At 48.5% G+C, this 25,312-nt stretch overlaps 2 protein-coding genes across 2 annotated transcripts in view; both read right to left on the minus strand.

Annotated features, from left to right (window-relative positions):
• Positions 1-3,232: 3,232 nt before the first annotated feature.
• Positions 3,233-19,519, minus strand: glud1b (glutamate dehydrogenase 1b). The gene is made up of 13 exons (XM_062474110.1): positions 18,988-19,519; positions 15,409-15,489; positions 15,073-15,128; positions 13,746-13,809; positions 13,176-13,270; positions 12,314-12,493; positions 6,951-7,088; positions 6,625-6,762; positions 6,236-6,316; positions 5,088-5,211; positions 4,684-4,775; positions 4,518-4,580; positions 3,233-4,170 (listed from the first exon to the last, which is right to left on the minus strand). The coding sequence occupies exons 1-13, from the start codon at positions 19,382-19,384 to the stop codon at positions 4,051-4,053; spliced, it is 1,629 nt and encodes a 542-aa protein (XP_062330094.1). The 5' UTR covers positions 19,385-19,519; the 3' UTR covers positions 3,233-4,050.
• Positions 19,520-21,744: 2,225 nt separating this feature from the next.
• The window catches only part of epas1a (endothelial PAS domain protein 1a), an 11,461-nt gene continuing 7,893 nt past the window's right edge, over positions 21,745-25,312 (minus strand). Inside the window, exon 10 of the mRNA XM_062475335.1 lies at positions 21,745-22,793. Coding sequence (XP_062331319.1) covers positions 21,745-22,793 — 1,049 coding nt within the window. The remainder of the gene's footprint in view (positions 22,794-25,312) is intronic.

Raw genomic sequence — 25,312 nt, forward strand, 5'->3', positions numbered from 1 at the left:
ACATTTCTCTTTCAAACCGCACCGAGCTCTCAGCCTCATCACAGATAGAACACACACACACAGGCCCTGCGCCAAGACGTAACAACCAGACTCTTGCCTGGGCTGCGTGAGGAGACCACACCCAGGCGGGGTCCACTTAGCAGACGCCCCACAGGAATGATCTAACACACACACACACGTACATTCTGAACACACAAGGTGTTGTCCCAGTGACGGGAGGGAGGAGGGTGCACTTGGGTGTCGTTTCATGTCTCTGATTGTGTTTATGAATGTTGTGATGACTCAGCGTGTCCATAACCACCAGGTCAGCCAGTATTTCCTGTTCCTCCTCAGCCCTCTCAGAGGAAAGGCTCGTACACGGAACTGTGGGCCCTCAAACTCACCGCTGGTGACCGACTGTCAGACCACAAGTCCAGCTGCTTTCTGAGGGCACTGCAATCCAGTTTTGTGTTCCTACATGTCTGTTTGTAAGACTGAACATGACACCAGTTTTGATGAAAATACAGTGTGTGAGTGTGTGTGAGTGTTTGTATCTGTGTGTGTGTGTGGGGGGGGGGGGGGGGGGCGATGAGAGAGGGCAGAAAGCCAATGTTACTCCCTGTGTGTGTATCTGTGTGTGTAACGTGTGTGAAAGTTGTGAGAGGATGTGCTTCAACGGGTCGTAGTGTGATGCGGTGAGGGCTTGGCCTCTGCCAACATTATAAAACACGTCTTTCTCCTCTGTCGCACTCACTGCCTCACTCACACTCTCACTCCCTCACACACTCTCTCCCTCACACACACTCTCACACCCTCCAGAGCACCCTGCAGAGATGTCTTTCATGAAAGGAGCGTTGGACGGACAGGTGGATCAGGTCATCGACAAAGCCGGTAAGATACCACAACTTTACAACTTCTTCACTGCAGCTCACTGCCCACAGTCAAACGTATTCACCAAAAGCTGCAATGCTACACTACAATTTACAGACAAAAAACTTGACAAACTGACAAACTCAAATTTTTGGGAAAAGGACTAATTATATTTTGTTGTGTTAGCAATGCGCATACATAATCATATTGTGCTTGGTAAATCTGTAAAAATATATTTTTATACTCAATATAATTTTCAAATAATGATATGGCTTCCAACTGTCATGTAATGGACTTGTCCATGGAAGAGGATGACAAATATAAACAACCGAAAAACCAAAATGTTGAAAACTCTTAAATGCGTGCAGTTATGGAAGCAAATCAGTGACATAATGTTTTGAATTTAATAAGGATAGGTAGAGAAATGGAGCAATAGAGAAAACACATGATGACTACCAGGGAAAACAACCATGCTTCGGTGAGTCCGATGTGATCAAATCGTGCATGAAGGCTCGATTTCTCTACCTATCCTTAGTATCCCGGATGTGGCTCGAATTTGATAGGCTCGAATTCTTTTGGCTCAAATCTTTTCAGATCGAAATTTTTCGCCTTGAAGTTGATAGCTCGATTTTTTGGGGCTCAATTCTTTTTTACTTGAATTTTTTAAGATCACATTTTTTTGGCTTGAATTTGAGCAACCTGAATTTTATTTTACATTGAAATACTATATTAGTATGAGAATTCGGTCTTGTTTAAATTTCAATATTAAGTATTCAATGCCTTTTAAAATTCAAAACATGTCACTCATTTGCTTCCATATACCGTTAGTCATTCCAAGGATTTCTTTATTAACCCTATGCTTCAATTACGTCAGTTTCAAAGTCATACAAATTAAAGTAATTACATTTATGTTAAAATGAAACAGGTGACATAAAAACTCAAATAAAATACAACTAAAAGATTATCTGATAAATTAAATAAAAATGATGTTGTGAGTGATCCATTCAACAGTCTTGAATTTACCTCATTTTTACAATCTTATGGTTTGCTGTCAAGAAAACTTAATGATTTTCACGTTCATATAGGCTAGTGGTTAACCTGTTTTTATATTTTTTATATCAGTAAGCAGTTCTGTAAATCTAAACAGAAGAAAGAACATGATGAAAATAAACAGTGACCTGAACAATACATTTTCCATGAAACTGTTTAATCCCTTATACTGTGATCCCTGTACCATGTTACAGTTAAGATGTGATGAGTACCATATATGACGTGTTTTGTAACAATTAAAATATTCTAGATTCCTAGGCGTGGTTGAGAGAGGGGGGGGGGGGAGAAACACAGAGAGAGTGAGAGAGAAAGAGAGAGAGGGTGTGTATTTACCATTCCTGTCTCCATGGTCTCACAGCAACCGTGGTGAAGGAAAAAGTGGGAGACCTGATGGGCGGAAAAGCCGAGCCAGAGAAGAAAGGTGATTTGTCTTCAACAGCCTCCCAGTGGTCGTTCTAATACAACTAACCAGCATGTCCGGGAGTCTGTTGGCTGAGCGGTGAGGGAATCGGGCTAGTAATCCGAAGGTTGCCAGTTCGATTCCCGGTCATGCCAACTGATGTTGTGTCCTTGGGCAAGGCACTTCACCCTACTTGCCTCGGGGGAATGTCCCTGTACTTACTGTAAGTCGCTCTGGATAAGAGCGTCTGCTAAATGACAAAAATGTAAATGTCCGACTAGCGGAGGTGGAGTGGCCTGCATGGTCCTGTAGTGGTGCCTGAGGGCGTGTTCTGAGGGCGTGTTCTGAGGGCGTGTTCTGAGGGCGTGTTCTGAGGGCGTGCTCTGAGGGCGTGTTCTGAGGTACTGTCTGTGTCCTGCAGGTGTGGGGGACATGGTGACTGGCGCGGTGGGGAAGGTGGCAGCCGGCGCAGCAGCAGACAACGCAGCAGACAAGGTCATGTCGTTTGGACAGAACCTCTTCAAATGAGCCCCCACCACCCTTCCACCCTCCCTCCTTCCACTACCCCTCCCTGCACCCCCACTCCCTGCACCCCTACCTGCTCCCTGCACTACCCCCTCCATCCTCCCCCATCCTACTCCACACAGCTACTCTCTAAAGGACATGACTGACCTAGTCTTGCCCTTTTATGGACCAGTCTACCCTCATCCCCTCCCGGAGCAGCCTGTGGCATCCTCATCCCAGGGAGCTCCTTTGTCCTGCTTCTCTGCTTTTCTCCTGGCCTCTATCTGCATGGAGGACAGGCCCACTGCTTCATGGCCTTCAATTGTGTACGAACACTATGTCATCTTTAAATGCATCTGGCTGTCCTACAGCAAATTAAACAATATCAAACTTCAAAAACCACACCACAACTATTTTTTTTGTTGTCGTTTTATTGGTAAGAAAAAAAATGATGGCAATATAAATTTCCCAAACAAATGTCCATGTGAGGACTTATTGGACGGTTATTGGAGGGACATGTCCTTCCTGTCCCAACGCCAGCCAGGCCAGGATGAGGGATGAGGGGTACAAGGTTGGTACAGGGCAGGACCAAAACACAGTAGAACTAGTTGAACCAGAACACAGTTAAACCAAAACACAGTAGAACTAGTTGAACCAAAACACAGTAGAAGAAGGTGATTTTTAGGACCCAACGACCCAGGGCAAGAGCAGCTCCCCAGTGTAACTAGTGTGAACCCCGATACCTGGTCTCTCCAACACCATCCCCAAACCCAACTGTGTGTGTGTATCGCAAACTGAGGAACTATTTAATGTCTATTCTCTTAATAGAAAGTTATATCAATTTCTGTCAATTCAAGTTCAAATGGGCGGGTCCCTTTCGTACAGAGCTCTTTGAGCTAAGGCATCGTCAGTGCTGTGGGCTGAGAGCATGGCTCACCCGGGGGGGGGGCAACAATGAAGGATGAACAGAAGGGTTCATCTCTATAAGCACAGATACCTGATATCAAGTTTTATTTTTTTACATCCATGATGAAGCTAAACTGGGATGGTCTTAAGGTGTCGTTCAGGATTGGACGAGGACGAATACCATCTAAGCCACAGCATGTCTCAGCCTAAAGTGTGTGAAGAGATATGTGGCATGTGAGAAGGATTTGCTTTTTCAAACAGCTAATAGCTGATTTGGCGACGTGCAGCGAAGGGATGAACAGGAGAGGAGGGCGGGGGAGTTAAGAGCCGTGATTGGACGATTATGTGAAGGTGAGCCCAGCCTCGTTGTAGACCTTGAAGACCTTCTCGATAGCGTTGACGTACGCTGCTGTCCGCAGGTCCAGCCCCAGGTTGTACTTGGAGGCTGTGCGCATGATTTGCTGTGGAGAAGACACACACACACACACACATGAAACCTCTGACCAACCAGTCTGTCACAAAGAAATGATTTGCACGAAACACAAACAATTGTACAGGTTCTATAATACGTCTCTTGCATAGTTCAGTGTGCTGTTCGTGTCTGTACTGTTCCTGACTAGTACAGCCAGGCTGACATGCACATACCGGCACCTGGCCTTGAGCGCAGGCAGGGACGACATGCCAGTCATCATCATCATGAGTCATCCACTTCAAACAAAGCCCGACCCAAAAAAACACACACGCACACTCTCATTCACCGATGCACACACACGTGCACACAGACACCCGCACACACGCACACACTTACCCTGGCAGATCTCTCCATGGTGTAGGCCAGCCCAGAGTGCACGATGTCCTTCTCAGAAGCCCCCTGGGGAAGGGACAGAGGAACAGTCATCGTCATGGAGCACTAGGCCTCCTGCAACTCTGAGCAACATTAGTGTGTGTGTGTGTGTGTGTGTGGGGGCACTCACAGCAACTCTAGCCTGGAAGTCAGCAGTGGGCACCACAGGGATTGGTCCTCCCTGCTTTCCAAACTTCCTTTCCAAGCTCTCCTGGACAGACACTGAGGGGATAGATACATGTTTATATAGGAAGCCATGAAGTCTGACCATCCATCCGTCCATCTATGTGTCTTTCTATCTCGATCGATCAGCTGACAGATAGAGATTACGCCAACGATGTGAAGAACGATGCTATTACTGCACTCCTACTTTCCACCGCCACACACCCACGAACAACAGTTCCAGTACAGGCAGAGCTCTTTCAGCTATTAATAGAGCCAGCTATGTTTACGAGGTAGACTTTGATTTCCTCCCCAGCAGCACAGAGGGAGTGTGTTCAAGTTGGGGTTAAAGGTGAGGGGTCAGGGGCTCACTCAGCAGGTGGTAGTTGGAGTCCCTCTCGTATTTGAAGGTCAGTCGTCCGTAGCTGACGTGGTTGAGGTTCTTGAGCCACTCAAAGTAGGACACGGTCACGCCCCCAGCGTTCAGGTACATGTCCTGCAGAGGCACAGGTCAGCAGGGGTCAGCAGGGGTCAGCACAGGGTCAGCACCATGTGTGAATAAGGGCTGAAACGATTTGTCAATGTTATCAACAACGTCAACAGTGAAAAATTGGCTACAAATATTTCTGTTGTCGTAAAGTCATTGATCTAATATGACCTATTTTAAAGGCCTGCAATAACGCAATTTGATCAGTGCGGCGCTGTAGAGCTAGACTGAGCGCTTCTATGTGCAATCCAATAGAAGACGAGACGACACAGTGCTTATGAGAATGTCTCATGAGAATGTCGGAGTGCAAACAAAGCCGAACTAGCAGAGTGCGTGGAAAGTTTTACCAAACTTTAAGTGTTAAAATCTTTTTTAAGTGAAATGTTACAGTTTTTCCCCATTGCTTTGGCTAATTTCACGAAACAGAAATATCATTCTCAAAACAACACGTGCAAACCTCCACACCACTGGGCACTTGTTCACAACTCAGTGGAATTTCTCATTACTTTCATCAAATTGCAATTGTATTAGCACATCCTTGTAAATGACAAGTGCAATTGCCTACAGTTGGCACAACTCACGCCACACATTGTATATTTCACCCTGAAAAGGCAACGCCAAACAAGTAGCCAAGCTAACGTTGTAAACAGTAACGGACGAGGCGCAGGTTAACGGAGTGAAGCATGTATTTGATCTATGTATTTGTGCTGAACCATATTGGCTATTTTGCCAGATGCACTTAGAGCTTTGAGAATGTCATTTCTGTTTCAAGAAGTGAGCCAAAGCAATGGAGGAAAACTGTAATATAAAAAAACTTATTGCAGTAAAGGGACAGTTTGATTTGCATAGATGAAGCGTAGGAGTGCATGCTGAGATCTAGCATAGGAGTTGTGACTTTTGATTATCTTAACACGTGTGAGTGCATGTGTGTTAGTGCGTCTGTGTGAGGGTGTGGTTGTGTGTGGGTGTGTGTGGGTGTGTGTGGGTGTGTGTGGGTGTGTGTGGGTGTGTGTGGGTGTGTGTGCGCCCTCACAGGGATGACCATGACGTTGTTCTCCAGGAAGATCTTGTCAGCGTCGGGTGTGGTGGGACCGTTGGCTCCTTCAGCGATGATCTGAAACACAGCAGCACAGACCAATCAGAACAGACTGTCCTTCCACCCCACTTCCTGTCTCACTTCCTGTCATGTCTGAAACGCTTCAAAACCAGGTGGGATTCCAGCCACAGGAACCTGGACCATCTCTGACTAACATGGGGTCTGTAGTCTGTGTGTCTCCAGTCCCAGGTGTCCCCTCCATCAGTGTGTGTGTCTGTGTGTGAGTCTGTGTGTCTCTCTGTGTGTGAGTGTGAATGCCTGTGTGTGTGTGTGTGTGTGTGTGTTTTTCAGAGTGTGTGAGAGTGTGTTCTCTGGGAGGACGGTACCTTGGCCTTGATCCTGTGGGCGTTGTTGCGTGTGAGCTGCTTCTCGCTGGCTGCTGGGATCAGGATGTGGCAGTCGGCTTCCAGAAGGCTCCCCTCGTACGGCTGAGCTCCTGGGAAGCCCACGATGGTGCCGTGTTGCTGCGCACACACACGTATACAGACACACACACACACAACAACCACAAAATACAGTCAGAAAGGAAATGCGGGAAAGAGAAAAAGCCAAGATGTCTGAAGAGAGGGAACTGAGAGACGTGAACACGGTGAGAGAGCCATGCTGTCCCGAGAGAGGGTGAAAGAGGGGGGCCGGGGAGATGTAGTCCTACCAGCTTGTAGTCCTCCAGCTGTTTGGGGTCCATGCCTGCGGGGTTGTAGATGCTGCCGTCCACCTCTGCGATGCCCACACACTTGGCCCCGTACCTATGCAGGTACCTCATGGAGTGGAGACCCACATTTCCAAAGCCCTGAGGGACGCCACAAGACGTTCTCATGACCAGCATCATCATCACACACACACTGTGGCCACACACACACATACTGTGGCCACACACACACACACTCTGGCCACACACACACACACATACTCTGGCCACATCGACTACAATTCAACTGTCTGTCACCATCTCAACACCCCCATGTGGTGAGTCCTTGTTACGACCCAGTGTAAACGCCACTCTGACACCCCCATGTGGTGAGTCCTTGTTACGACCCCGTGTTTGTGAAAACCAGACAAAAGCCGTTGCGTCTATCCAAACAACCATGCTGCTGTGTGGATTGAGTGTTGAAGACGTATGTGCTGTTGCACGGTATGTGTGACATGAGACATCTGGTAGCAGTATGAGAAGCAGCTCGTTTCTGTTTGTTTCCGACCAACGAGACCTGAGGAATTCACTGCCCTGCACGCTTACTGCCTGCAACCGCAGCTAGAACACAGCTGCAGTAAAACAGGATATGATTCCGTACGCAGGCATGGCTTATCACAGTGGGAGTCCAAATGCATCCCTGGAATCAGTCAATCCAAAGTGACAAATACACATGTTTAACAGTCTCATTTTACAGTTAGGTCCATAAATATTTGGACATTGACACAATTTTCATCATTTTAGCTCTGTATACCACCACAATGGATTTGAAATGAAACAATCAAGATGTGCTTTAAGTGCAGACTTTCAGCTTTAATTTCAGGGTATTTACATCCAAATCAGGTGAACGGTGTAGGAATTACAATACATTTTATATGTGGCCCCCCCCTTTTTAAGGGACCAAAAGTAATTGGACAATTGGCTGCTCAGCTGTTCCATGGCCAGGTGTATGTTATTCCCTCATGGGAGTTCGTTATTTCATTGACAAGGAGCAGATAAAAGGTCTAGAGTTCATTTCAAGTATGGTATTTGTGTTTGGAATCTGTTGCTGTCAACTCTCAATATGAAGTCCAAAGAGCTGTCACCATCAGTGAAGCAAGCCATCGTTAGGCTGAAAAAAAAAAAAAACCTATCAGAGAGATATCAAAAACATTAGGTGTGGCCAAATCAACTGTTTGGTACATTCTTAAAAAGAAAGAACGCACTGTGAGCTCAGCAACACCAAAAGACCCGGAAGACCACGGAAAACAACTGTGGTGGATGACAGAAGAATTCTTTCCCTGGTGAAGAAAAACCCCTTCACAACAGTTGGCCAGATCAAGAACACTCTCCAGGAGGTAGGCGTATCTGTGTCAAAGTCAACAATTAAGAGAAGACTTCACCAGAGTAAATACAGAGGGTTCACCACAAGATGTAAACCATTGGTGAGTCTCAAAAACAGGAAGACCAGATTAGAGTTTGCCAAAAAACAGCTAAAAGAGCCTGTACAGTTCTGGAACAACATCCTATGGACAGATGAGACCAAGATCAACTTGTACCAGAATGATGGGAAGAGAAGAGTATGGAGAAGGGAAGGAACTGCTCATGATCCAAAGCATACCACCTCATCAGTGAAGCATGGTGGAGGTAGTGTTATGGCGTGGGCATGTATGGCTGCCAATGGAACTGGTTCCCTTGTATTTATCGATGATGTGACTGCTGACAAAAGCAGTAGGATGAATTCTGAAGTGTTTCTGGCAATATTATCTGCTCAGATTCAGCCAAATGCTTCAGAACTCATAGGACGGCGCTTCACAGTGCAGATGGACAATGACCCGAAGCATACTGCGAAAGCAACCAAAGAGTTTTTTAAGGCAAAGAAGTGGAATGTTCTGCAATGGCCAAGTCAATCACCTGACCTAAATCCAATTGAGCATGCATTTCACTTGCTAAAGACAAAACTGAAGGGAAAATGCCCCAAGAACAAGCAGGAACTGAAGACAGTTGCAGTAGAGGCCTGGCAGAGCATCACCAGGGACAAAACCCAGCGTCTGGTGATGTCTATGGGTTCCAGACTTTAGGCTGTCATTGACTGCAAAGGATTTGCAACCAAGTATTAAAAGTGACAATTAGATTTATGATTATGTTTGTCCAATTATTTTTGGTCCCTTAAAAAGGGGGGGGGCACATATAAAATGTGTTGTAATTCCTACACCGTTCACCTGATTTGGATGTAAATACCCTGAAATTAAAGCTGAAAGTCTGCACTTAAAGCACATCTTGATTGTTTCATTTCAAATCCATTGTGGTGGTATACAGAGCCAAAATGATGAAAATTGTGTCAATGTCCAAATATTTATGGACCTAACTGTATATGTTCAGAATGTAACCAGGTGTTAGTCAGCGCCCGGCGTGTGGTGAAGTGATTCGAGATCTGGAATAACAGGCGTTTTACTGTGCGTGTGCAGTGTGTGTCTATTAATACTCAGCAGCCTGTTCGGTCACAGCCCTTCCCTCCACAGTGTCTGCGCACGCCGCAAATCTCAAAGAAAATCTAATCACGATGCACCGTAATCCTCGAGCGGGCACATGATCCCCATCCACCGCGCACCCTGCCCCTGCGCCCCTCCCCCCATACCGCGCTCACTCCCAAGAGGTTCAGTCATGCTGATGAGGGGAAGACTGAAGGCTCTGTTAGGATAAGATAAGAATAGAACAAGGAGGGGGAGGAGAGTGAAGGTGTCGGGGGAGGGAAGACTGGAGGGGAGGGGAGGAGAGGGGGGAGGGGAGGGTGTAGTAGAGGGGCGAGGGTGAAGAGGGATGAAGAAGAGCATGTGCATTTGGGGGCGTCCTGGTGGCGTGCACCACTAGGGCCTTTCTGTCCATTTCCTGCATGTCTTCCCCTCTCTACTTCCCTGCTTTCCTCTCTCTTTCTGTCTGTCTATAAATAAAACCCAGAAAAGGCTCAAAACTATCCTTTTTATTATTTCCACAGACACACACACACACATTGTATGGAAGAAATGTGTAGGCCTCGAGTGTCAGAAGGAACTGAAAGTCCGGAGGGGAACTGGACTTTACTCTTTCCCCTCACACACTTACTGTCAAACACACACACGTGCAAACGCACACACACTAACACATGGGGCAGTTCTCTAGTTATCTCAGTCATCAACCAGAAGGAGAATACCACCTCTAAAGCCCCAAACTGGCCGGGTCTGGTTCTGAACCTATCTCTACCAGACTGGCCTGGTTCTGATCATATCTCTACCAGACTGGCCTGGTTCTGATCATATCTCTACCAGACTGGCCTGGTTCTGAACCCATCTCTACCAGACTGGCCTGGTTCTGATCATATCTCTACCAGACTGGCCTGGTTCTGAACCCATCTCTACCAGACTGGCCTGGTTTTGATCATATCTCTACCAGACTGGCCTGGTTCTGATCATATCTCTACTAGACTGGCCTGGTTCTGAACCCATCTCTACCAGACTGGCCTGGTTCTGATCATATCTCTACCAGACTGGCCTGGTTCTGATCATATCTCTACCAGACTGTCCTGGTTCTGATCATATCTTTACCAGACTGGCCTGGTTCTAAACCCATCTCTACCAGACTGGCCAGGTTCTGATCATATCTCTACCAGACTGACCTGGTTCTGAACCCATCTCTACTAGACTGACCTGGTTCTGATCATATCTCTACCAGACTGGCCTGGTTCTGATCATATCTCTACCAGACTGACTTGGTTCTGATCATATCTCTACCAGACTGGCCTGGTTCTGAACCCATCTGTACCAGACTGACCTGGTTCTGATCATATCTCTACCAGACTGGCCTGGTTCTAAACCCATCCCTACCAGATTGGCCTGGTTCTGATCATATCTCTACCAGACTGGCCTGGTTCTGAACCCATCTGTACCAGACTGACCTGGTTCTGATCATATCTCTACCAGACTGGCCTGGTTCTAAACCCATCTCTACCAGACTGGCCTGGTTCTGATCATATCTCTACCAGACTGACCTGGTTCTGATCATATCTCTACCAGACTGGCCTGGTTCTAAACCCATCCCTACCAGACTGGCCTGGTTCTGATCATATCTCTACCAGACTGACCTGGTTCTGAACCCATCTCGCAGCTGTCTGTCAGCCCTGGCTGATGTCCTACTGACATCCCTGGAGAAGCTTTACTGACACATCAATCCCACCAAATGAACAGGTCATCTGCATATGGAGAAGACTGGAGTAACGTTACCTTCTCACTGCAGCGTATTTTTACTGACTGTGGTGCTTTTTAATGTATCCCTACTAGTGGTGGGCCGTTATCGGCGTTAACGTGCTGCGTTAACATGAGACTTATCGGGAAATAAAAAAAATATTGCTGTTAATCTATTCTCAAGGTTGGGTTGGGAGCTGGGTCTATACTACGCAAGCTATGATGACTTTCACCTTGATATTTTAGCGCGGATGTATACCTAGCCGAATTGCACTGTCGGGGGCAAGAACGAGTCTTTGAACCTGTGTGTATGCCTTGTGTATGAAATTATCACATCAAACGTGACGTGCTAACATGGATGCAGCTATGAAGCCGCCTGGTTTGCTTCAGGGAAAATGTATTTTTAAGAAGCTTCCCAATGGAAACCTCGACAAGACTAAGGTTGTTTGCACCTTGTGCTATGCGGAATTAGTTTACTGTAGGAGTTCTTCCAGTCTCAAATACCAACGCAAAGCATCCCTTAGCAAATGCGGAAGATGCCGGGCCAAGCACTGATGTAGCGCAGGGGAAGAGTCGTCGTCAAACTACGATGTTTGAGTGCAACCGAGGCAAGCCCGTCAGCACAGCTCTATCAGCCAAGCTAACTAATCTAATAAACACAACAATAAACACTGCTTTCTCAAGCAGTTTGTGATGCATTTTGGAAACAGGAGATGAGCTCCTGGTCTAATGCGCCACCTGGCTTGAGAAACCCATTCTCAAATACTTACTTTTAGTCATTATTTGGGTAGCACACATATTCTGAATGCCTTCGGCGGAATTCAAATGAGCCATTTTAATCTAGATTAATGCCAAGATTAAAGTGAGATTAATCTAGATTATTTTTTTTTATCTATGCCCACCACTAATCCCTACGTACCAGTGAGTTGGGCAAAATGGCCGGCAACATATTACATCCAAAATACAGACCGTTTGAGAACTGTTGAGTGCATATCGAGGCGGACGACCAATCAGGGCAGAGATGTTTCACAAGCCCTGCACAGTAGCCTATCAGCATGTGGCACAAAAACATGTGTGTGTGAGGTGCGTGTGCGTGTGCGTGAGGTGTGTGTACGGTGTGTGTGTGTATACCTGGATGATGAAGGTCTTGTCCTGGAAGCCCGGGGTCAGGCCCAGCATGCTCATGTAGGAAGCCTCGTTGATGAAGTTCTCGATGCCGTGGAACACTCCGCGCCCCGTGGCTGAGATGCGGCCGTGGATGCCCCCCTGGCTGATGGGCTTGCCTGTCACACACGCGTGGGCGTTGATATCCTGGAGATGACACACACGTACATGACACGTTACAGCAGCAGCGTGTCACACAGCATGAACCAAATGCCCTTCACAACCACAGCCCGAAGAACTACATATCCCACAATGCCATGTGTATCTTATTCTAGGTGGAATGTGGCACCCAGTCCAGGTGTGGTAAACTGGGGACAAGGGTAACTATCTGCAATGTAGGACTGGGAGATAGAGCGAGAGAGAAAGAGGTGAGACAGACAGACAGACAGACAGACAGAGACACAGACACAGACAGAGACAGACAGAGACACAGACAGACAGACAGACAGACAGACAGACAGAGAGAGAGAGAGAGAGAGAGAGAGAGAGAGAGAGGAGGGCCCAGTCTCTTTACATGCCTTCTATGACCTAATCCCACCACTCAAATGACCACCAGCAGGTGAAGCAGGGACAATAGGCCTGCAGGCTGGCTGACCAGAGTCTGCCAGGCCAGGTCTTGAACTGTGTCCTGGCAGAGAGCAGATAAGGTCTGTTTGACTGCTCCAGATAGGGAACTCACTATCTTACTGTGTTCTGACCCAGTAAGATAGTGAGATAAGAACACTTCACTAATCTAACATGAACAGGTGTTTGGAAACACACCACAATCTCCACACAGTCAGATCAGCCAGGGAACGTGCTCCTAAGAACGTGTGTGTGTGTCACTCACAGTGTGTGCGATGGTGTTTGCGTATGTGTCGGCGATCCAGGACATCTCTCTCTCTCCTGTGCTCATGTCTGGAGCAGGTACGTCAATGCCTGGGCCTGGGGGGAGACAAATATTGCACCAAAGGAAGAGTAATGTGAGGTAGCACAGCAACATAATACACACACACACACACAAGCCTGCACCTTAAAATACACACAGTAGACAGGTAGACATTTGATCCACATGAGAATGTGAGATGTGACCTGGAAGAACATGCCAAGCCCTGCCCCTCTCCCGAACAGGGGGGCAGCGAGGGGGTTGATCCAAAAACAGAACCAGAGAGGGGGAAGGGAGGAGAGGAGCTAATACGACTTCAAGGGGGTTGTCCACTCAAAACACACACACACACACACAATCCTCTTTCTTCTTGCAACAAAGCAACAATGAGCTGACATGATCAACACTATAAGGGGCAAGGCTAGGGAGGGGTTGACAGGCTTGTGAAACAGGTGCACTCACAGAGACCCTTCCCCCGCCACACACACACACACACACACACACACACACACACACACACACACACAGACCCACCGATGAAGCCCTTCTTGGCCAGCTCGATGGTGAACCTCCTGGTGATCTTCTCCAACTCATTATCCTGGGGAAGCAGAGAGGAAGAGAGATATTGTGAGGGAGACAAACATTGATTCTGAAATGGTGGTATAGAGAGAGAGGTATAGAGAGAGAGAGACAGAGAGAGAGAGACAGAGAGGTATAGAGAGAGAGAGACAGAGAGAGAGAGACAGAGAGAGAGAGGTATAGAGAGGTGGGGGGTTGGTGTGGCAAAAAAAAAGAACCGATGCCATTTTCTCGCCCCACTCAGCAATTCTATTGCCTTCAGTTTCACTTTGAGGCCACAAAGGTCTGCCTAGACATGCAGGCTTCCATGCATGTGTCCATGAAGGAATGAAGGAGGCGGAGCTCCACTAGCACAGCTCAACACAACGACCACAGACCAGGCTCACTACGACAGACTGAGAGCACTGCTCTCCCCTGCTGCGGACACTGAGGACAAGACTCCAAATCAATGTCCTCCCCCTGCAGCAGTGGAAATGATTCACTGCGTGTGCGTGTGTGTGTGCGTGTGTGTGTGCGTGTGTGTGTGCGTCTTTGAAATAGATCATTGATATGACAGAAACCTGGGTTTGAGTCCTGTGCACCAGAGCGTTACTTTCCACTATAATCCAAAGCTGTGTGTGTGTGTGTATATTTGTGTACATGTGTGTGTGTTGTGGCATCACGAGAGGACGTGTTGTAGAGGGGCGGTACGTTTCCCTCTGCGAATGGCTACCATGCCACAAGATGGCTGACGCAAGAACTACACCTCCCAGAATGCACCACGCCGACAGCTGCAAATGCCTCAGTCCTCTGATTGAGGCAGGAGCACAGACGGGGGAGGGAGAGAGGACAAAAGGCTCGATACAGAGACCAAGAGGGAGAGAGCGTACCTGGCATAAGCAGAGGTCGGTGCCAGACTTCTGAGTGTTTGATACTTGGTAGGATCCAAGGCGCGGAGCAACGTTTTTGTGTTTGATGGAACTTTTTGTTTTGCTTCCTGACCTGTTTTTGGTAAATAAACCAGTTACTTTTGTTTGAACCCAGTTTAGCTTGCTCTGTCCGGTTTTTATGCACTGCCCTACACCCCGCATCGTGGTCTAGCCTCTCATGATACCACAGTGTGTATGTGCATGTAGAAAACTGCTTATAGCTAGTGGAGAGGAGTATATTTGTGCTGATATAGAATCTATATCTCTCTTATGTGTGTGTGTTTTCCTGACAGAAAGACCCCTAAATGCTTCCAAGCCTATAGTGGTATGTGTGTGCCTCTGTGTGTGTGTGTAGGATGGGGGGTGTAACTCACAGAGTAATTCTTGGTGTTGATCTTCACTCCAGCTTTGGCCCCTCCAAACGGCACATCTGGAGACAGAGAATAAAGATTAAAGACCCCTGGATTATCCTCCACGCACGCACGCACACAGATTTGATTTCACTGGAAACACACATCTCTGGGAAACGCAAGGACCTCATTAAGGCCAGTGAGTTTGTGTGTGGTCACTGACCGTAAACACTGCTTTATATGACAGAGAGAGCAGGGCGAGAGAGAGACAGAGGAGAGAGGGGGATCCCAGAGCGTAGAGAGACAGGAAGTCCTGTGAGGTGTGCAAGTGATCCAGGGAGAGTCTGCAGGCGTACTCACCCACCACGGCACACTTATAGGTCATCAGAGAGGCCAGGGCTTTCACTTCGTCCACCGACACGTCCATGCTGTAGCGGATACCTGCGCACAGCACAAACACATTTCAATACACCAACTACATTCCACTTTTCAAGATCTCAACACACACACACATGCGGTAGCAGCAATGCTGTGTGCACTTCTGGTAGAACAGCATTGTTTTTGGTGCTTCCACCAGTAAGACTCCAGGGCTGCCCCAGCTGAGACCCTGGCTCCTGAGGACGACAGCCCCGTCCCCACACTAACCCTCAGAGCCAACACACCGATCTGCATACACAGCAGGCTGGATTCAACACCGCCACCAGCACACTGACAAGCACAACAGTGAGCATGAACATCACTCAGTCCTCTGGTGGGGTGGTCGTGGTGATCATGAGCTTTGGCTCCGAGCCAATTCCTGTGTTTTCATTCGTCCCCTATGTAGTACACTCTTTACTCCCCCAGTTAGTAAACACTATTTACTCCCCAGTTAGTAAACACTATTTACTCCCCAGTTAGTAAACACTATTTACTCCCCCAGTTAGTAAACACTATTTACTCCCCAGTTAGTAAACACTATTTACTCCCCAGTTAGTAAACACTATTTACTCCCCCAGTTAGTAAACACTATTTACTCCCCCAGTTAGTACACACTCTTTACTCCCCTAGCTAGTACACACTCATTCATCCACCCTGCATGGCTGTGTACAAGTCGGTTCATCACCATGGCAACGTGTGGGCAGTCCAGCAGTAATGGATCCCAGGCACCATCAGAAGGGCTGGGTGACTGTCATGCTACCAGGCCACAGTGCTGTGTGTGTGTGTGTGTGCTTGTGTCTGTCATAAACCAAATATAGTTCCTCTAAAGTTAGCTTGTAGAGGAGCCAAGGGCACCTAGCACTGCTTTCAAAGGGTGGAGGACAGAGTGTGTGTGTGTGTGTGTGTGTGTGTGTGACAGCAGCCCGGGGTTGAGCCAGACCACAGCAGAATGAGCCGCACCCCCCTTCCCCCACCGAGGCTCTCTCCTCTAAAGTGACATCTTCTTTCTGCACCCTCAGCTGGAATTACCCAGGCTTCTCCAAAAACAACCATGCCCCTGGCCCCCGCTCCCTGGCCCTGCCCCCTGCTCCCTGCTCCCTGGCCCTGCCCCCTGGCCCTGCCCCCTGCTCCCTGCTCCCTGGCCCTGCCCCCTGGCCCTGCCCCCTGCTCCCTGCTCCCTGGCCCTGCCCCCTGGCCCTGCCCCCTGCCCCCTGCCCCCTGGCCCTGCCCCCTGCCCCCTGCTCCCATGCTCCACCGGTGTGGTGACCCAGTGTAGATCTCTATGGACAGGAAGGCTGCTCTACAGTGGCTTGGTGCAACTGCATGAATCCTTTACATTTACATTTAGTCATTTAGCAGACGCTCTTATCCAGAGCGACTTACAGTAAGTACAGGGACATTCTCCCCGAGGCAAGTAGAGTGAAGTGCCTTGCCCAAGGACAGAATGCAGTCCTGCATCTCTGAACGCTCAACAGAACCAGGGCCTGCCTGGTCCTTTCTCTTCCTCCTCCCATCCCCCTCTACCGCAGCTCCACTTTGTAAACACATTCCTCTGACAAGCTAAATAGCTCTCTGGGAAACACACACACATACCCATGCGCCAGAAGACAGCTTCATTGTTTGATCTTATTTCCCAGAGTAGATGACCATGATGAACGACAGGAAGCCTGCTATAATGTGACCCACACACACACACACACACATCTTCATTTGAGTCACACCCATGGGGAATAAAGGCACTGCTGGTGGCTCACACTGGATGAGATACTCCTAGACTAGTTAGTAGAGTTGCCCTGATCTCACTCTTGGAAAACAGGGACATTTCTACCTTTTCAGACTCAACTAAATGTTCCAGAGCAGGTTCATCATTATACTAAGTAAGCTATTAACTTATTATTAACTTGCATTACCTTATTATAAGAGCATACTATAGCAATGGGTGATAGTCAATATGAAGATATTAATGGATGAATACCCTATCTTCATAATGTTATCGATTCACATTGACTTCTGTATTGCAGTGTAGTAGGAAAATCTATGTCCTGTGCTTTGGCAGTGAAGAAGGATGTCAGGAGACTCCTAGCCTCAACAACAACCCACCAGTACACAGCCTTGAACTCTGGAATTTGCCCTGAACCAAACTGAATCAGGGTCAAAGAGACAATTACTGATTAAGCCCAGAGGATTGAAGCCCAGCCCTCTGGCCCTGGATCCCCAGCACCTCTCCTGGAGCGGGGAGGGCTCCGAGCTGAGCTTCTTCTTGGCCGAACAGCTGTCAGGTGGCAGTGGTTGGAGCCCAGAACGTGGGTGTTACTATTACAACCAATCCATGGTCACATGGCCTGGCCCTGCACTGGTCTTAAATGTGATATAATACTTCATTATGGAAGGAGGAGAGCTGTTGAGACCAGGCCAGGGGAGAGACCAGGACCAGGCCAGAGGAGAGACCACAGCAGAGATCAGAACTAGGCCAGAGGAGAGATCAGAGGAGAGATCAGAACCAGGCCAGAGGAGAGATCAGAGGAGAGATCAGTGGAGAGACTAGAGGAGAGAGCAGCTCAGTCAGCTGTGTTGCAGCATGTCTTCATGTCTTCATGTCTCTGTGTCAGTCTGGAACCCCGTCCCTTTCCCTCTGGGCCCCTCCCCCACCCACCACCAAACTGGCCAATCAGAGCCCGGGGTACGTTAACACCCTCTGACCTCCCCCCTCCCTCCCTCCTACTCCAATGCTGGGGCCGTCCCATCCTCATCCTGACCTCCCTGTCCCAGAATGCACTGCACAAACCCCTGCCTTGAACCTTGAACAACATGTGTTCCCTCCTGGTTCACCATCTGGAACCCTACACACACGGGCAGGTTCACACCCCACCCTGACGCACAACCTGCGTCTGTAGGTGGGTGTGACGGTTTAGCAATGTTCTCATGTACTTCACCTGTGACTGGGTTGTGTGGTTAGTGTTATTCCTGAACAGAGAACATCATACAGAACTAGTACACCTGAGGCTTCTGTTGACCACAGCTTTAGGGATGACAAGCACACTACACCTGAGCACCCAGTCAAAAACAGGTCACGCGCGTTAAAAGCAGACTGATGGTGACATCTGTGATAAGGATGTATGGAGACAGACTGGACCAGAGCAAGCAACACCCCAGCAGCAAGTCCACTGTCATGCTATGATTCAGCTAATAAGCCAGAGAAATTAGACCACAATGATACTGTTAAACAGCTGTCAAGCTAACTGCTAGCTACAACCACAGGTGTGTGGGAAGGTCACTCAGGGCTGCTACCGGCTAGCTTGCACTCTCCACATGGGGGTGTCAGTTCAAAACTTACATATTTAACAAGCTGCAGTTAGGGGCGGATCCACACTATTGCCAGCAGTGAAATATTTCCCATTTAAAAGCTAACATGCACATTGCTAGCTCTCAAGTCCAGTAAGTGACAGTCTGTTGAAGTGTGTCGCTAGCCACATCAAGCTACCCCTCGTTAGCTGTCATACCACCCAGGTGAAGAGAGCTTACCCCCCTTGCAGGGCGTCCGGTGCTGGCTATGCTGGGCACGGTATCCCTCAATCACCTCCCACTCTCCATTGTCTCTCTTGATGGGGAAAGACACGCTGAGGACGTGGTTGCAGGGCTTGATAATGCGCAGGATGCCACGCACACGGTGGCGTTTCTGGTCGGCTGTCTCCCTGGTCTTCAGATCCTCCACAAGCTTGTCCTCAACGATGGCTGCGCCACGGTCGAAGAAGCCCTCCACCATCCGGAAGAAGTTAGGGTCGTCCGGCTTGTCAGCGGCGTCCGCATAGTGGCGAACCCGCATCAGAGATGCAGAGGCAGGGAGAGCAGAGTCCACGCATCCCGAGGCCAGAGCACTACCAGCTCCCCGGGAGAGCAGCTCTCCGAAATAACGGTACATGACTAAGGTAACTGTGAAAATGGAAAATACTAAAGAAAAATGACAGGGTACAGGTAGGTAAGGGGACAGAATGAGCGACACAGCAGCTCCTTACTGTGTCCCGACCTCCGGATGGCTGAAGAATTGCATGCTGCGTCTGTTTGCTTTAAAAGGCAGCTCGAGCCAAACCGACGGGCTTCTGGGAAGCACGCGAAGGAGGGTCATCCGGGACGCGCATCTGTGGGCAAGAGAAACGATGCGCGTTCCCGAGTAAATTTGCGACTTTGACAAGCCATGTTTATTGTATCTACCCTGAATGCTGATAACAGAATAGCAGTTTTGGAGATTTCACTTGAATGTGCTATGGGAATCATTCGTATTTCATTCCAAATTAAGGATCTGACATCAGAATTGGGGATGGGAATAACAAAAGTAATAGTAAAGTAAAGTAAAAGAATAGTACACGGAGGCTAATGACATTATTTAATAAGTAAATCACCAGAGCGAAAGTGAACCAGGTAATTTATCACCAGACAAGCAGGATGCTTGCAGGATACAGGCACATGGACTGCACTTTGTCTTTCTAATTTCCTATCACAGGGTCACTCCCTTCTCTCTGCTTGGATCAGCATTTTATTAAGAGAGGGAAAAAGAGAGAGGAAAGAAGGGGATTATACATTATATGGCAGTTTAATCATTTATTGCCCTCAATTGCTGTGTTTGTGAATAGAAATATAATTTACAACCAGTTTGAGACATCCAATTGTGAAAAAGGAGATAAGAGTGAGTCTAATCAGAACATGTTTACCAGGGGCCATGTTACAACCTGCAATAAACTGGTCCACATACTGTACAAGAATACAAAGGTGTGTGTTGGTGTGTGTCTGAGTAGGGCGGGGGGGTGGGGGGGGCAGCCTGTGTGCAGTGCAATAGTCCAGGGCAGTGTTGTCTGGTCTAGTAACTAGGGTAGTCCAGTGTTGTCTGGTCTAGAGACTAGGGTAGTCCAGGACAGTGTTGTCTGGTCTAGAGACTAGGGTAGTCCAGTGTTGTCTGGTCTAGAGACTAGGGTAGTCCAGGACAGTGTTGTCTGGTCTAGAGACTAGGGTAGTCCAGGGCAGTATTGTCTGGTCTAGTAACTAGGGTAGTCCAGTGTTGTCTGGTCTAGAGACTAGGGTAGTCCAGGACAGTGTTGTCTGGTCTAGAGACTAGGGTAGTCCAGGGCAGTATTGTCTGGTCTAGAGACTAGGGTAGTCCAGTGTTGTCTGGTCTAGAGACTAGGGTAGTCCAGGACAGTGTTGTCTGGTCTAGAGACTAGGGTAGTCCAGTGTTGTCTGGTCTAGAGACTAGGGTAGTCCAGGACAGTGTTGTCTGGTCTAGAGACTAGGGTAGTCCAGTGTTGTCTGGTCTAGAGACTAGGGTAGTCCAGTGTTGTCTGGTCTAGAGACTAGGGTAGTCCAGGGCAGTATTGTCTGGTCTAGTAACTAGGGTAGTCCAGTGTTGTCTAGTCTAGAGACTAGGGTAGTCCAGGACAGTGTTGTCTGGTCTAGTGACCAGTTTCCATTCATTCTTGGATTGCAAATAGGCCAACCGTACATGGTTGGTTCAAAACCACTGGATTTCTTTCACACACACACACGTTTAAAAAAACTTGGTTCATGTCCAACTATGCTCTCTATGTAAGCAAGCTTCAGGTCAGCCCTTTGTGTGTGTGTGTCAGTGTGTGTATGTGTGTGTATATGTGTGAGTGCATGAATGTGTTTGTGAGTGTGTGTTTGTCTGTGTGTGAGTGTGTGTGTGTATGAATGTGTGTGTGAGTATGTGTATGTGTGTTAGTGTGTGAATGTGTTTGTGAATGTGTTTGTGTGTGTTTGTGTACGTGTGTGTGTGTGTGTGTGTAAGTGTGTGTACGTGTGTTTGTGTGAGTGTGTATGTGCGAGTGAGTGTGATGGTGTGTGAATGTGTGTGTAAGGGTGTGTGTGTGGGTGTGAGTGAGTGAGTGAGTTTTTGAGTGTGTGAATTTGAGTGTGTGTTTGTGTGTGCGAGTGAGTATGTGTGTGTGTGTGAGTGAGTGAGTGAGTGTGTTTGTGTGCGTTTATGAGTGTGTGTGAGTGTGTGTCTGCGTTTGTGAGTGTGAGTGCTGAGTCTGTGCGATTTGAGGCCCTGACCTGAGACTGTGCCGTGGACTCTGCACAGGAGATAAGATTAGATGCAAACCCCTTTGTGCCCTGGATCAAACAACACACACACACTGCCATACACAGACCCTTGCACAACCATAGACCCACATATTGAGAGACGGTAATCTGTCTACGAAAGGAAACAAAATGGCAGGTTCCTACTACACTGACACACACACACAGAAAATAAAATCATGTTCTCCTTCAAGAGCGTGAGTACCTCTGTTCTCCCAGGCTGCTGATCCCAGTGTGGGAAAGATCAGCAGCAGCAGGGGCAGCGGGCCCAGACTCTACACCTGTCTCCAGGTCTGCAGCAGCGGGCCCAGACTCTACACCTGTCTCCAGGTCTGCAGCACCGGGCCCAGACTCTACACCTGTCTCCAGGTCTGCAGCACCGGGCCCAGACTCTACACCTGTCTCCAGGTCTGCAGGGGCAGCGGGCCCAGACTCTACACCTGTCTCCAGGTCTGCAGGGGCAGCGGGCCCAGACTCTACACCTGTCTCCAGGTCTGCAGGGGCAGCGGGCCCAGACTCTACACCTGTCTCCAGGTCTGCAGGGGCAGCGGGCCCAGACTCTACACCTGTCTCCAGGTCTGCAGGGGCAGCGGGCCCAGACTCTACACCTGTCTCCAGGTCTGCAGGGGCAGCGGGCCCAGACTCTATACCTGTCTCCAGGTCTGCAGGGGCAGCGGGCCCAGACTCTACACCTGTCTCCAGGTCTGCAGCAGCGGGCCCAGACTCTACACCTGTCTCCAGGTCTGCAGGGGCAGTGGGCCCAGACTCTACACCTGTCTCCAGGTCTGCAGGGGCAGTGGGCCCAGACTCTACACCTGTCTCCAGGTCTGCAGGGGCAGTGGGCCCAGACTCTACACCTGTCTCCAGGTCTGCAGGGGCAGTGGGCCCAGACTCTACACCTGTCTCCAGGTCTGCAGGGGCAGTGGGCCCAGACTCTACACCTGTCTCCAGGTCTGCAGGGGCAGTGGGCCCAGACTCTACACCTGTCTCCAGGTCTGCAGGGGCAGCAGGCCCAGACTTTACACCTGTCTCCAGGTCTGCAGCACCGGGCCCAGACTCTACACCTGTCTCCAGGTCTGCAGCAGCGGGCCCAGACTCTACACCTGTCTCCAGGTCTGCAGCACCGGGCCCAGACTCTACACCTGTCTCCAGGTCTGCAGGGGCAGTGGGCCCAGACTCTACACCTGTCTCCAGGTCTGCAGGGGCAGTGGGCCCAGACTCTACACCTGTCTCCAGGTCTGCAGGGGCAGCAGGCCCAGACTCTACACCTGTCTCCAGGTCTGCAGGGCCGCTCACGTTCCTCCTCGACAGACGACCATGTCCTCCAGGACACCCAAGGAGAAGTCTTATTCCATCACTATGCACTGGACAGAAAACACACACACAGGGGAGACCGGGAACCTGAACCAGAGCAACATACATTGAAGAATCCAGTCAAATGCTCTACCACCAAGCTATACCTATCTGCCAACCCTGATCCCGACCCATATTGGGTAAAAACCTGATATGTATATAATATGTTTAGCAGATAGTTCACAAGAAGAGAGTTAATCATAGTTACTTTCTCTTCTAAAGAGAACTCTACAACATAAACGCAGTTGGGCTTAAGCACAGTGAATCATATGATTATAACTGGCCATGACAAGTGCTATACAGGTGTGTGACGGGGTTTGGTTTGAAGTTTGGGAGTAGCAAGGAAAGAATATCCGTATTTTCCAAATACATTGTAGTTACAGCTTGAATTGAGTTCAATGAAAGCACGTTTGGTTGACTTGGTGGTGTTTAACATCTGTGTTGGTCTGCTGTCATCACCTCACATGAGGGAGCTCCCACCATGACAGATGAAGGCAGACAACTGCTTGAAGTGCAGAGGAATAGAAGGAGATTGTGCAAAGGCAAACTCCCCAGTCTTGTTCTCAGTCTTCTCTTCCCTCCATCCCCACCCCTCCCTCTTTCCCTCTGTCGTCCAGCCCTCCCTTCCTCTTTCCCTCTGTCTCTGTCGTCCAGCCCTCCCTTCCTCCCTCCCCATCACTGGCTTCCTTGTATTTACTCATCCTCTCTCAATGCCAGTGTTTGGTGGCGTGAGTAAGACAAATTCATGAAAGATCAGTCAATGCATATCGGCAATCGAAAATGACCTGATAAACATATGGCCTGTGACAAAGTAAATTATTTACCAGGACTAACCTCCTGTCTCTGCAGTCTCTACCCGCTCTCTATGTCCTGTGAGCTACCTTTCAACCCCTCTTCCACTCCCCCACTATCTCACTGCCTGCCCCTTATCTCTCTCTCTCTCTCTCTCTCCCTCTCTCTCTCTTTATTTCTCTCCCTCTCTTTCTCTCCCTCTCTTGCTCCCTCTCTCAATCTCTCTCCCGCTCTCTCCCGCTCTCTCTCTCTGTCACACACATTCCCTCTCGCTCATTCTCTCTCCTTCGCTTGTTTTTCATTCAGCTGTGGCGTACTGTGATTTATCATGGTCATGTGTCACAGGGCGAGTGCTTGGCTTGCCATTGGCTGTCTGGGAGACAACACCCACCGAGTGTGAGGGGAGGATGGGGGAGGAGGGGGGAGGGGTCATAAACAGAAACCGGTTTCGGTAGGGTTAAACCCACCAGCATGTTGAGTCATAAAAGCACAGAGGAGAACGTGCTATCCGTCGATGTTGCTGAGGATCAGATTTTGCCTGCTGCATGATCCCCAGACTTATCCAGGGACAGGAGCTGCTGCTAGACAGTGCTTAGACTGAGGACATTCTGGATTTTTATTTTCAGTCTTAGAGCATGAGAACATAAATATATATGTGTGTCTCTCACTCTGTCTCTCACGCACACATATCTCTGATCTCCTGTTATTACAGTTTTTCTCAATTGTTTACACACAAATACTGGTACTTGAGACACAATGACCACAACATGTAACTCATGCACCAACCCCATGAACCAATTCTGCTAAACTACAAGCACAATTCCTGCTTTACACTCAAATTGCAGTTCTAAAACACACTTTTTTCAAAACACTACACACAATTCTCTGCATTTGGCACAATTTTCATGAAGAAAATCTTTTGTTTTCACAAGGAACACACTGCCATTCAAATACGCACACTGACTCATCGCATGGACAAACACCTGTCACACAGTTTTACAATTAGCAATCAGAGCTTTAGCATAAAAGGGCAACAGGTGACCTCTTCTGTTTTTGAGCAATGGATGCCAACATTGGAAACAGAGGCAGAGGCAGAGGAGTGAGAGTAAGAGGAGGAGGACGGGGAGGACGAGGATGAGGAAGGCCAAGGACCATAATCTCTGATGAGATCCGAGCCGCTTTGGTTGACCATGTGGTCAACCATGGTCTAACAAGGAGGGAGGCTGGGCAAAGAGTACAGCCAAATTTGAGCAGGTACACTGTAGCATCCATCATCCGGACTTTCCGAAATGAGAATAGGTAAGAAATCTACTCTCACTACAAAATTGAAGTAGGCCTACTGTATATCAATACAGTACTCAATGAGTACAGTAGTACAGTATTGCCTGTGGACTGTTCTGTATGACTGTAAAAATAAAGTATGTTTCAAGTATTTGGAAAATGTATTCCTACTTTGTATTCCTACACAGTATTTACAGTATTTTACTATTTGTTTGGCAGAACTGAAAGATTACCAACACAAGGTGGTCGGGAATGTCTTCTGTCTCCTGAACAGGAAACTGAAATCATGAACATGGTCCTAGAAAATAACGCCATAACATTACGGCAAATA

Source organism: Osmerus eperlanus, chromosome 12 (genome assembly GCF_963692335.1).
Source record: "Osmerus eperlanus chromosome 12, fOsmEpe2.1, whole genome shotgun sequence".
Taxonomy (NCBI): Eukaryota; Metazoa; Chordata; class Actinopteri; order Osmeriformes; family Osmeridae; genus Osmerus; species Osmerus eperlanus.